The sequence below is a fragment of the Carettochelys insculpta genome, chromosome 29, assembly GCF_033958435.1.
Source record: "Carettochelys insculpta isolate YL-2023 chromosome 29, ASM3395843v1, whole genome shotgun sequence".
In the NCBI taxonomy this organism is placed as follows: Eukaryota; Metazoa; Chordata; order Testudines; family Carettochelyidae; genus Carettochelys; species Carettochelys insculpta.
The window spans coordinates 2,753,285-2,764,310 of record NC_134165.1 but is presented as its reverse complement, the minus strand read 5'-3'; the positions used below and the strand labels follow the sequence as shown (position 1 = coordinate 2,764,310).

The 11,026-nt window shown below is 64.4% G+C and overlaps 1 protein-coding gene across 1 annotated transcript; it reads right to left on the bottom strand.

Annotated features, from left to right (window-relative positions):
* Positions 1–1,435: 1,435 nt before the first annotated feature.
* On the bottom strand, positions 1,436–8,171 carry BEST2 (bestrophin 2). Its single transcript, XM_074979789.1, has 9 exons — positions 7,865–8,171; positions 7,471–7,565; positions 6,688–6,921; positions 5,667–5,821; positions 5,119–5,196; positions 4,467–4,619; positions 4,202–4,282; positions 3,735–3,889; positions 1,436–2,955 (listed from the first exon to the last, which is right to left on the bottom strand). Exons 1-9 carry the CDS (start codon positions 8,014–8,016, stop codon positions 2,421–2,423), a joined length of 1,638 nt encoding a protein of 545 aa, XP_074835890.1. The 5' UTR covers positions 8,017–8,171; the 3' UTR covers positions 1,436–2,420.
* Between the last annotated feature and the right edge of the window lie 2,855 nt (positions 8,172–11,026).

The window sequence follows — 11,026 nt, the reverse complement described above, 5'->3', positions numbered from 1 at the left end:
AAAGTGCTACTTGACTGCTTTTCGTTTTGATACATTATTAGGTGTATTACGGTAGGGGTGTGGCATGCCTAATTGGCTGGAGCTGTGTATTTGTTAGGTGTATTATGGTAAGGCTTTTGGAGCAGGTCTGGAGAGCGTTAGGTGTACTACGGTAGAACTCAGCAGCCTATCGTCCTACCGTAATCTATTTAATAGAGGGTGGGTGCGGGGCGAAGGAAGCCCAGCCATGGTGAAGGGTCCCGGGGGCGTGGCCCAGTAAGAGGACGGGGGGGGCTCTGTCCCTCGGCAGCTGCGGCACCTTCCTCTGCCCGGCTGGAGTTGGCGGCTGAGCTCAGCGCCCCCAGCTTGTCTCCCGTGGGCTCTGCCCTCGCCCTGGGCTGCTGTTTCCTCAGCCCGGCTCAGAAGGGGACAGGGAGCTGAACTCCCTCTGCTGCACCAGCCCGAGGGGCCACAGGCTGGAGGGGTTCAGCCCAGGCCAGTCAGTACAGTCCCCAGGGAATACGTACCCCTTCTTCCCCAGGACTGCTCACCTCTCCCCACCCCCAACCCCCCGAGGCATTGCCCCATGGAGCCCCGGGCTCCACCCCAGGACTGCACCTGCCCTGTGCTACAAGAATCTCCCATGGTCCTCGCAGAACTCCCTGTTCTGATAAGTATCGGAGGGGGAGCCGTGTTAGTCTGGATCTGTAACAGCAACGAAGGGTCCTGTGGCACCTTACAGACTAATAGAAAAGTTTTGAACATGAGCTTTCGTGAGCACAGACTCACTTCATCAGGTGCTGGTCTTGGAAATCTGCAGGGCCCTCATTATTTATATCTGGCCCTGCAGATTTCCAAGACCAGCACCTGGTGAAGTGAGTCTGTGCTCACGAAAGCTCATGTTCAAAACTTTTCTGTTAGTCTATAAGGTGTTCTGATAAGGTGGGTACAGTTAGCCCCAGTCAGCAGGTGGGAAAACTGAGGCCCAAAGGGTGCCCCAGCCAAGCAGCACTCCAGCAGGCCTAGAGCGACTGAATGGGGGCTTGAGCGGCAGGCTGGGGCTGTCTGTTACACCGCACTGCTGGTGGGTGGCAGTAAAACCTCCTGGGGGCTTTACACCAGAGAAGCAGTTCCCCCTGTTGGGGTGGGCACTTGCTTAATGAGTGCAGATCCAGGCTTGAGGGATCCCCCACCTGTCATTTCCTCACTCTTCCCTGATGATGCTGGGGCTGCTGTCTCCATGTTCCCCTCCTGCTGGCTGCCACCCCCCATGGCCAGTGAGACCAGCTCTCCTGGGGCCCAGGGTGAAGCATTTCCAGCATTACCTGTGGGAGTTGCTGCTTGGTCTATGCAGGGCCCTTGTCTGGTGCTGAGATGCAGCCACTTCTGGGCTGGCACACGGCTGCTTATTACACCCATGTCTCTCCTCCAGCACCGAGCTGCAACTCAGAAGGTAAAACTGTTGAAAGGAGGCACAGGCTCTGAACCCGCCCCAGCCCCAGCCAGGGGCCCCTCCAGCTGCACTGCCCTCCGGGCCAATACCAGCTCCCAGCTGCCACACCCTGAGCCCTGGAGTGCGCCAGGCAGAGCTGGAGTTAATGCACATGACCTTCCCCTCATCTGCCTCCAGGGGCAGGACCCACCTTAGTGAGGCCTTGGTCTGGCTCCAGCAGGAACACAGGCCTAGCTGTCCTAGCCCAGGCTAATTACCCTCCCCCCGCCACCAAAGGAGCGAGAGGCACTAAGCCTGGAAGGAAAAACCCTGGATCAACAGGTTCTGCTACTCCCACCCTGCCCCAGCTGGGCATGTTATCTGTGCTCAGCAGCTGAGTTTCTGGCTGTCAGACCAGCCCTTCCCAGGAGAGCTGAGTAAGGTTGGGTCCAGTGAGACAGGGAAACTGAGGCACAGGCTGCTCCCAGCCCATGGCAGCCCAGCGACCAGCCCCAGCGCAGGCCTGGGCAGCGCCATAAAATAGTATTCTTGGGAAAGCGACAGGAGCAGGGCCGTGCAAGCAAAGGGAGGAGCTGTGTTTCTCTAGCTGGTGGAGGGGGAGCCACCATATCTCAGTGGGCCCCCCCCCGCCAAATGTCGAGTCCTGGCTGGCACACGGGGCAGGTGGCAGCAGCTCGGGGGAGTAGCGGATGCCAAGCTGCTGGAAGACGGGGCCAGGGCCGCAGGGGGCAAGAGCTACAGCAGGGGGCAGCCAGCAGGGGACGCTGTGTCACCAGAGGCCAGCAGGTGGGGGCTGCCGGCATGCACAGGCCTGGGATTAGCCCCCACCCCCAGTAACAGTTCCTCTGGCAGCCCCAGAGCCAGGGCTCTGTGGTCTCCTCTGGGGTTCGGACCCTGGCTCCAGGGCCCCCTGGGGCCAGGGGCGTTGCCCTCCTTGCCCCGCCTGGGGGGCATTGTTGGGTCCCTGCACAGCAGCCCCTGGCCTGGCTCACGCTGAGCTCTCCTCCTCGATGGGGTTCTGCAGCCAGGGCCGGTAGCCAGGGCCAGGGGGTCCACTCAGGCAGGATGTGTCCACCAGGGGTCCCACGTCCTGCGCCACTGGGAAGCCGCTGGCCACAGAGGCGGCGCTGTTGGGGTGAAGCAAGGAGGCCTGGCGCTGCCGGGCAAGGTCAGGCTCCTCCGGCAAGGCCTCCTCCTGGCTGCTGGGGGCTCGAGGCCCAGCCTCCTCACCCCCTGCCCAGCCCCACTGCTCGAGCGCGGCGGCGAGGGGCAGGCGGTGGGCGGGTGGTTCGCAGCCACAGGCCGGGCTCTGCGTGTCCGGGCACAGGCAGCTGTAGGAGGCGGAGGCCTCGGAGACGCAGCTGTTCTTGCGGCGCAGCAGGGAGAGGCGCCGGCCAAACCCGCCCGGGGAGGGCCCCGTGGCCAGCAGCCGGTTCAGGAGGTGCAGGGGGAGGGGACGGCTCGGCTCCAGCCCCTCGTCGATCTCCTCCAGGGCCTGGAACTGCATATCCTCCTTGGGCAGCCTGCAACCCAGAGCCCAGTGATTGTAAAGCAGCCACCGCTGGGCTGGGGCACGGCTGCTGCTTATACATGGGTCCCTCCCCCGGCCCTGAGATGCAGCCACCGCTGGGCTGGGGCACGGCTGCTTATTATACATGGGTCCCTCCCCCAGCACTGAGATGCAGCCACCGCTGGGCTGGGGCACGGCTGCTTATTATACATGGGTCCCTCCCCCAGCACTGAGATGCAGCCACCGCTGGGCTGGGGCACGGCTGCTTATTATACATGGGTCCCTCCCCCGGCCCTGAGATGCAGCCACCTCTGGGCTGGGGCACGGCTGCTTATTATACATGGGTCCCTCCCCCGGCCCTGAGATGCAGCCACCACTGGGCTGGGGCACGGCTGCTTATTATACATGGGTCCCTCCCCCGGCCCTGAGATGCAGCCACCTCTGGGCTGGGGCACGGCTGCTTATTATACATGGGTCCCTCCCCCGGCCCTGAGATGCAGCCACCTCTGGGCTGGGGCACGGCTGCTTATTATACATGGGTCCCTCCTCCAGCACTGAGATGCAGCCACCGCTGGGCTGGGGCACGGCTGCTTATTATACATGGGTCCCTCCCCCGGCCCTGAGATGCAGCCACCTCTGGGTGGAAAGCTCAGCAACATGCAGGTTCCAGGAAGAGGCTGCATCCTTACCAGTCCGATCCCCCTCAGGGTCCCACAGCCAGCCCTGGGCCCCCAGGGCCCCCCACCCCAGAACCCTCAGGGCGGCGGCAGACCCAGCAGACCCCCAGCTTACGTCATGTCGAAGGTGGAGCCCTGGAAGGAGGGGTGGTGCAGCAGGAAGACGGTGGCGGCCGTGTAGGGCGCACGGGGGTTGGAGGCGTCCCAGTACCGGTCCTTCTCCAGCAGCGGCAGGTTGTCGTACATCTCGTCCACTGCCAGCATAGAGACCTGGAGCCGGGAGGGGGCAGGACCCTTGGGTTCTAGCCCTGCTCGGGGAGGGCAGTGGGAGCTAGTGGGGAGAGCTGGATGGTGGAGAGGGGCAGGACCCCTGGGTTCTTGCCCTGCTGTGGAAAGGGGCAGTGGTGGAGGGAGAGCGGGGGCTGGGCAGAATCAGGACTCCTGGGTTCTAGCCTTGCTCTACCACAGACTGCCTGGAGACCAGGAGCCAGGTCAGAACCCAGTGGTGGGGGGCTGCCCCTGGCACCGGCTGGGGGTCTGTCAGGACCAGTCGGTCACAGGGGCCGGCGGGGCCGCGGGTACCTGGAAGTTGCGGTCGATCAGCAGGTTGGTTTCAAAGTCGTCGTCGTCCTCCCCGAAGGGGTTGATCAGCTGTTCGGCCACCTGTGGGCAGCACGGCTCAGCGGGGGGGTCTGGCCCCCAGCCCCCGCCCCCTGCCAGGAGCCTCCTGCCCCCCCAGCTGCCCATGGTGCCCCTGGCCCCCTGCCAGATCTGCCCCAGTCCTCCCCCAGCTCTGCCCCTCCTGGGCCCCAGGACTTGGCCCAGTGCCCCTCCCCTGAGCGCACACCTTGAGCCAGCCCACGTAGAAGAAGAACTGCAGCAGCGTGAAAATCGGCACACACAGGTCCAAGTCGTGGCCCTGGTAGCCCTGGGCGGGGTCCAGGAACTGACGCCCGATCAGACAGGCCATGAAGAAGCTGTACACGGCGATGGTCACCACCTGTGAGAGGGAGAGTCAGGGCAGCCCAGGCCTGGACCCCTGCCTCACCCCCCTCCTGGAACCCCGGCAGCCGGGCTCCCCCCCACCTCACCCCCCCCGCGGAACCCCTGCGTCCGGGCTCCCCCCACCTCACCCCCCCCGGAACCCTGGTGTCCACGCTCCCCCCGTCCCACCCCCCTCTCCCGGAACCCCGGCTTCCAGGCTCCCCCCGCCTCATCCCCCCTGGAACTCCCTCCCCCCGGAACCCCTGCGTCCGGGCTCCCCCCGGTGTCTGGGCTCCCCCTGCCTCACCCCCCTCCTGGAACCCCAGCATCTGGGCTCCCCCCACTCTCCCCCGTGAACCCCGGCATCCGGGCTCCCCACCCCCACCCCCCGGGAACGCCAGTGTCTGGGCTCCCCCCACCCCCCCCTCCTGGAACCCCAGCATCCAGATGCCCCTGGCCCTGTGTCGTGTGGGGCCTGGACCCCCTGCACTGGGGCTCTGCCGGGCGGCGCTCACCTGCGTGTAGACCAGGGGGACGCTGATCCAGTCGTAGTGGAACAACATGCTGCAGTTCCCACGGAAGTGATTCAGCTCCTGGGGGGGGGGGTCAGTTTCAGAGCCAGGGGGCAGATCCCTGGGGGGGGCAGTTTCAGAGCTGGGGGGGCAGTTTGACAGCCCCCCCCCCCGAGACAGGCTCAGGGCGTCCCCAGGAGATATCCCCTGCTCAGCACAGAGACCCAACATGTCTTTCCCACTGGGGTCACTTCTCATGCTGGAGGACTCAGTCTGCCTCCCCCACCACCCCCACTGAGCACTGATGGGACACAGCCAGCTGGGCACTGAGCAGAGACCCAGCAAACTCATCTCCCAGCAGACAGGGACCTGGGTTTGCCAGTCACCCCCGGAGACTGGATTCAAACCCGGCTGGGCAAGAGGTAGAACCCAGACATCCAGGGCTCCCACCCACCCAGGGCCAGGCCCAGAACCCAGGCATCTGGAGCCTCCCTGCCCAGAGCTGGGTGCAGACCCCAGGCATAGCCAGCCAGGCTCCCCTTCCCGCCCACCTCCATCAGCAGCTTGAGGGCGCAGTTGTCCCGGACCCGCCCCTCCTTGCGCGCCTGGGCCACCAGGTTGGTGAACCAGACGCAGGGAATCCAGTACTTGTTGTAGGACGAGCTGAGGTTCTCGTATTTCTTGCGCTCCTCCCGGGTCATGAAGCCTGCGGGAGAGCAGAGTCACCCAGCCGCCCGAGCCCGGATGGGCACTGAACCTGCCGCCTCTGCGGCCCACGGACCCAGACGCAGGGCCAGGCCCCCGGACTCTGCATGGTCTGGGCATGGGGGGCACAGGAGAGACACACGGGCAACCAGGTCCCCAAGAACACAAACCGCCCCAGGCTCAGTGCAGGGGGGCAAGAGATGCCCCTTTCATCTCCCCCCAGTCTGGGCTCCACCCCCTTCAACAGCCCCCTTGCCCTGGGGCTGCTCACCCAGGGACCCCCAGCCTGGCCCAGAGTTGCCGCCACCTCTGGCGTGGGTGGGGGCTGTCGATTGGCTGCCCAGCCATGCCAAGGCTTTCATCATGCGGGAAGCCGAAACCCAGAGCGGCAGGAGGGAATTAGGGAGGTGGAAAGGAATTCCCGGCCCTGGCCAAGGTTCGAATCCTGGTGCCAACGCACAGCGACAGCCGAACTGACCGGCCACAAATGCCCTAGGGTTGGGTCCCAGCAGATTGCAGCCCAGACCCGCAGGGGAGAGCGCCCCCTGCTGAGCTCCCACCCTGCTCTGTGCAGCCCCAAACCCCCTGCCGGGCCCCCATCCAGCGCCCCCTGCCAGGCCCACCCCACCCCCCTCCCTGCAGCCCCATACCCCCTGCCGGGTCCCCATCCTGCACCCTGCGCCCCCTGCCAGGCCCACCCCTCCCCCCCTGCAGCCCCAAACCCCCTGGCGGGCCCCCATCCTGCTCCCCGCCACCCAGCGCCCCCTGGCGGGCCCACACCCCCTCTCTGCAGCCCCAAACCCCCTGGCGGGCCCCCATCCTGCTCCCCGCCGCCCAGCGCCCCCTGGCGGGCCCCGTGACACATACCTGCCTCCACCACGTGGTCGATGGTGGGGAAGCGCTTGAAGACGGCGGTGCTGACCGAGCGCAGGATGAGCACCGCCGCCAGGCCGCAGTAGCGCATCAGGGTGCGCCGGTAGAGCCGGCCCCGCTCGTCCCCGCCGTGCACGTTGCCGGAGATGGCGCACATCAGGCGGTCGGGCATGGGCATGCAGGTGTACTGGCTCCACCAGCGGTTCACCACCAGCGTGACGTAGAAGCCTGCGGGCCCGGGGCAGAGGCAGGAGTCAGGGGCTGAGCGGAGTCCTGGACCCCAGCCCTGCCGGCTCCAAACCCAGCCTGAGCCGTAGGGCGGGGACGGGCTCCCCCCGGCCACTTCCCCAGCAGGAGTCGCTCTCCCTCACCCTGGTGGGACAGCGAGGCCCCCAATCACCCCCTCATGGTGCAGCCAGCCCCGGGCTGAGGGCGCCAGTGCGGCCCGGACACCCTGGGAGAGGGCGAGGGGGCTGGGGCTGGGGCTGGGGCAGGCAGGTACTACAGGGCACCTCTCAGATCAGGAGCGCGACAGCCCCCCTACACAGCACGAATGAGGAGCTGAGGGCGTCCCAGGCCCTTACCGGGCATGGAGGAGACAGGGGCAGGGGACCGGCCGGGTGCGTGGGTGGGATCCCAGGCTCCTACCCAGCACGGAGGCGACGGCGGCAGGGGGCTGGGCAGGCAGTGGGGGGGGGAGGTCTAGGCTCTTACCCAGCAGGGAGGAGGTGGGGGCAGGGGGCTGCGCAGGCAGGGGGGGCGGGGCCAGGCTCTTACCCAGCACAAAGGAGACGGGGATGAGGTTTGCGTAGTTGTCGCAGTAAATAACCAGTTTCTCAAAGTGGCGTTTCTGATCCTCGGTCAGGACGAAGCTGCCGGTGGGGATCAGGCCGGGAGCGGGAGGGAGAGAAAAGTGCAGAAGGTTGGTGCCCTGGCGCGTGAGTTTTTCACACCGACTGTGCACAGGGATGGGGCATCTGCGCAGATGTGCGAAGCTCTGTATAACCCCTCCCTCTACAAGAGCCCAGGCACACAAAGGGGCGAGGAGCTTGGGGGCACTCCCCCTGCTCACGTGCAAAGAGCCACAAGCACTTGTGCAAGGTGCACACTCACTCACAGCTGTGCACAGGGCCTTGTGCGTGCAACGGGCCCTCCCCACCCCGCCCCTCACCGGTAGGTTAGGCTGAGCCCCAGGTAGGCAATGGAGAAGACCAGGAACTCCTTGTACAGAAGCTTGTAGATGCTGCCCCGCCAGAGCAGCAGCAGCTTGTAGAAGCCCCCGAAGCGGGCGTTGGCCACGCGAGCTGTGTAGGTGACTGTCATGGTGGGATGGGGCCCTGCAGAGACACAGACAGGAGGAGATAGGGCATTGAAAGGCTTTCGGGCCGCCCTGTGCACTGGGGCAGGCCCAAGAGGGACACCCCTTGTCCTTGCCTTGGGAGGGGAAACCTGGACTTTGGCATGTGCATGCCAGGCATAACCCCACCGCGCACTGGCTGCGGCTCACTGGCACAGACCATGCGGGGGCCTTCTGTACCAGGCCTGGCACAGGGTGCTCCTGGGGTTCCTGGCTGCTATGGTTACCCAAAGGAGGAGGTAACAAGGGGATGCGCAGAACCATGGGGGGGCAGAATGTGGACCCCATAAAGGGGGAGCCCACTGCCGCTGGAGTCGGGGGGGAGGGGCACAGAGCCCCACGCATGGGGGGGGTGGTCCAGGGCATCCCTGAGAGGGGGCAGAGGGTGATCCCCAGGGATCTCGCAGGATGGGGGACAGGGCATTGTCCCTGGTGTGCCCAATGCTCTCAGCTTTCCCATAACCCACTGGCCAGCGTTGTTTCCCCCAAAGGCTCATCACCGACTACAGACCGGGGTAGGCCTTCGGGTGCCACAGGACTGCTCGGTTTTTGTGACCTCGCTGAGCGCTAGCCAATTGGCAGCGAGCGAGACGCTGCCTCCCACCCCGGATTTGCTACCTCGGAAGTTTCCCAGTAAGAGCCCCTCCCACCACCTGTTTGCCCCAAGTTAGGGAGAAAGGGAAGGAACCCTTCTCATGACCCGACTCTCCAGCCAGGCCCCATTCGTTACGAATTTCCCTGGCCTACTCCACCCCCCAAGGGTTGAAAGCCCCTTGGCTGCAGTTCTGCTGGCAGAGCAGCTGGCAAGACGCCACCCCACTCCTCCTGCTCGCAAGGAGCCCAGAAGGTTCCTCGGAGCCAGGCCAGGGGGAGGTTTTAAGGCCGGGCCCTATGTTTAGCCAAGTTGGCCACTAACAGCCAGTGCTGCTCTGGGAGGGTTTGGGTCAGCACAGGGCCGAGGGCGCCGGACAAGCGACTGAGAGGGGCAGAAAGGAATCGGCAGAGGCCAGAGGGAGCTGAGGGAATCTGGTGGGATCTCAGCAGCCCCTCCGCCGGGGGAAGCTCCTTGGAAAGGGGGTCGGTTCCCTGAGCTGAGCCCGTCCAGCTTGTGACTCAGCTTGTAATCTAATCCCCTGGACCACAGGATGGAGGGCAAACGACACGAGCGAGCACAGGCAGGACGGCAGCTCTGTGGTCCCAGCCAAACCTTCTTGTGCCAGCCCAGCCCAGCCCAGCCCAGCGGCGAGGTGGCTACAAGGCAGCTGCAGTTATTGCTTAGGGCGAAGAGGAGGTTTTTCAAACGTTCCTGCTTTTCCCAGTTGAGTTCAGCCGCCCTCCTGCTCTGATCTTCACAGCCGGGATGCCTGGACTCTACTCCCCATTCCAGGAGGCCGGGGTGGGGTGCAAAGTGGGTTACGAGTGAGGGGGGCAGCTGGGAGCCAGGATTCCTGGGTTCTAGTCCCAGCTCCTAGCCTCCTACTCAATCCCATTCCTCCTGCCAGAGCTGGGAACTGAACCCAGGTGTCCTGGCTCCCAGCTCTAACCCCTACACGCCACTCCCTTCCAAAGCAGGGACTAGAACCCAGGTGTCCTGGCTCCCAGCTCTAACCCCTACACGCCACTCCCTTCCAAAGCAGGGACTAGAACCCAGGCATCCCGGCTCCCAGATTAACCCCTTGCCTATAAAAGGAAGGTTACAAAGTGCACCCAGCTGGAGGAAGGGTTTCAAGGGGTAACATTTTAAAGCTTCAGCCAACTAAATTCTTCCACAGTAACTTCCCAGTCACTGTTACCGCCCCCTCTACTCCCAGGCAGCGCAACAGCCAAGACTGAGCCCAGCCAACAGATGCTGCAGGCCGGGCTCTCCTGGCCCGAGAGCCATTCGAAACCAGCACTAAAGCACAGCCCCCCCAGTACGCTGCCAGCTGTGGGGCAACTCCGGCAGTTCAGTGGGTCCCAGACGGCAGCGCCGGACCCCTGACGATACTCCAATAATCGCTGCGAGCTGCTTCTACAGGCAGTGGCAGGTCACCTTTGACACCGAGGTGGGTCTGGGAGGACAGACTCCTGCTCTCTCTGTCCACCAGGCCTGGCGCCTCTCAGAGGCCCTGAGCTACTGGGCCGGGCAGCACCAGGTTGTCGGGAGGGGGCTACCCACACCCCCGCTTCCCTGGGCTCAGCTGCTGGACGCTGTGTTTCCACCACACTGCTGCTCTTGGGTCTGTTTGGCCTGAAAGCTTCAGCTGCCAGAGTCATGTGGTGGGAAGTTCTCGCCCCCCTGGCCACGGGTGTTTAATAACGTGATTTTGCAGCCGCCACCGTGAGTCATAGCAGGTGCCTGACCTGCGGGTTTGTGGCTGCTGGGGGAACGGAGTGAAGGTATGGACCTAAATTCCCCGGGAGTAGTACAGCACCTAGCACAATGGGATCACAAGTGGGGCGCTACCATAATACACTAAATACTGGGGAGCCTGGATGCAACTGTAATACACTGAATAAACATTGGCAGGGTTGGGACTTCTTAGACTGCACTCAAGGCTCCAATCTTGACAGCAGCTCAGCCCCAGGGCCAGGTCCGTAGGATGGGGGAAAGTGGGAGGGGGAGGTCTGTGCAGATCCCAATCCAGGGTCCCCCCCCCAAAGTCCACACGGTCTGCTCAGCCCACCCCCCCATTCCCACCACCACAGGGGAGCCAGTTTGTGGGCAGCTCTGGACTGACCTTGCTGGGATCTGCTGGGTCTCTGCACTGAGACGCTGGTAGAGGCGGAATTAGACGGATGGCAGCCAAGCAGCAAATCGACCCCCCGCTGTTTTCCTGGGGGAGCCCAGGCACCACTGCTGCAGCGTAAAGATGCTCCGCCGCCCCAGGCTGCTGTTTAAATACCTTGGTGCCCACCCCTCTGACCTCCACCCTCTCCGAGCCTTTGATTGCATGGCAGGGGAGGTGGGGATTAAAGGGGAGGGAGGGCGTTTCC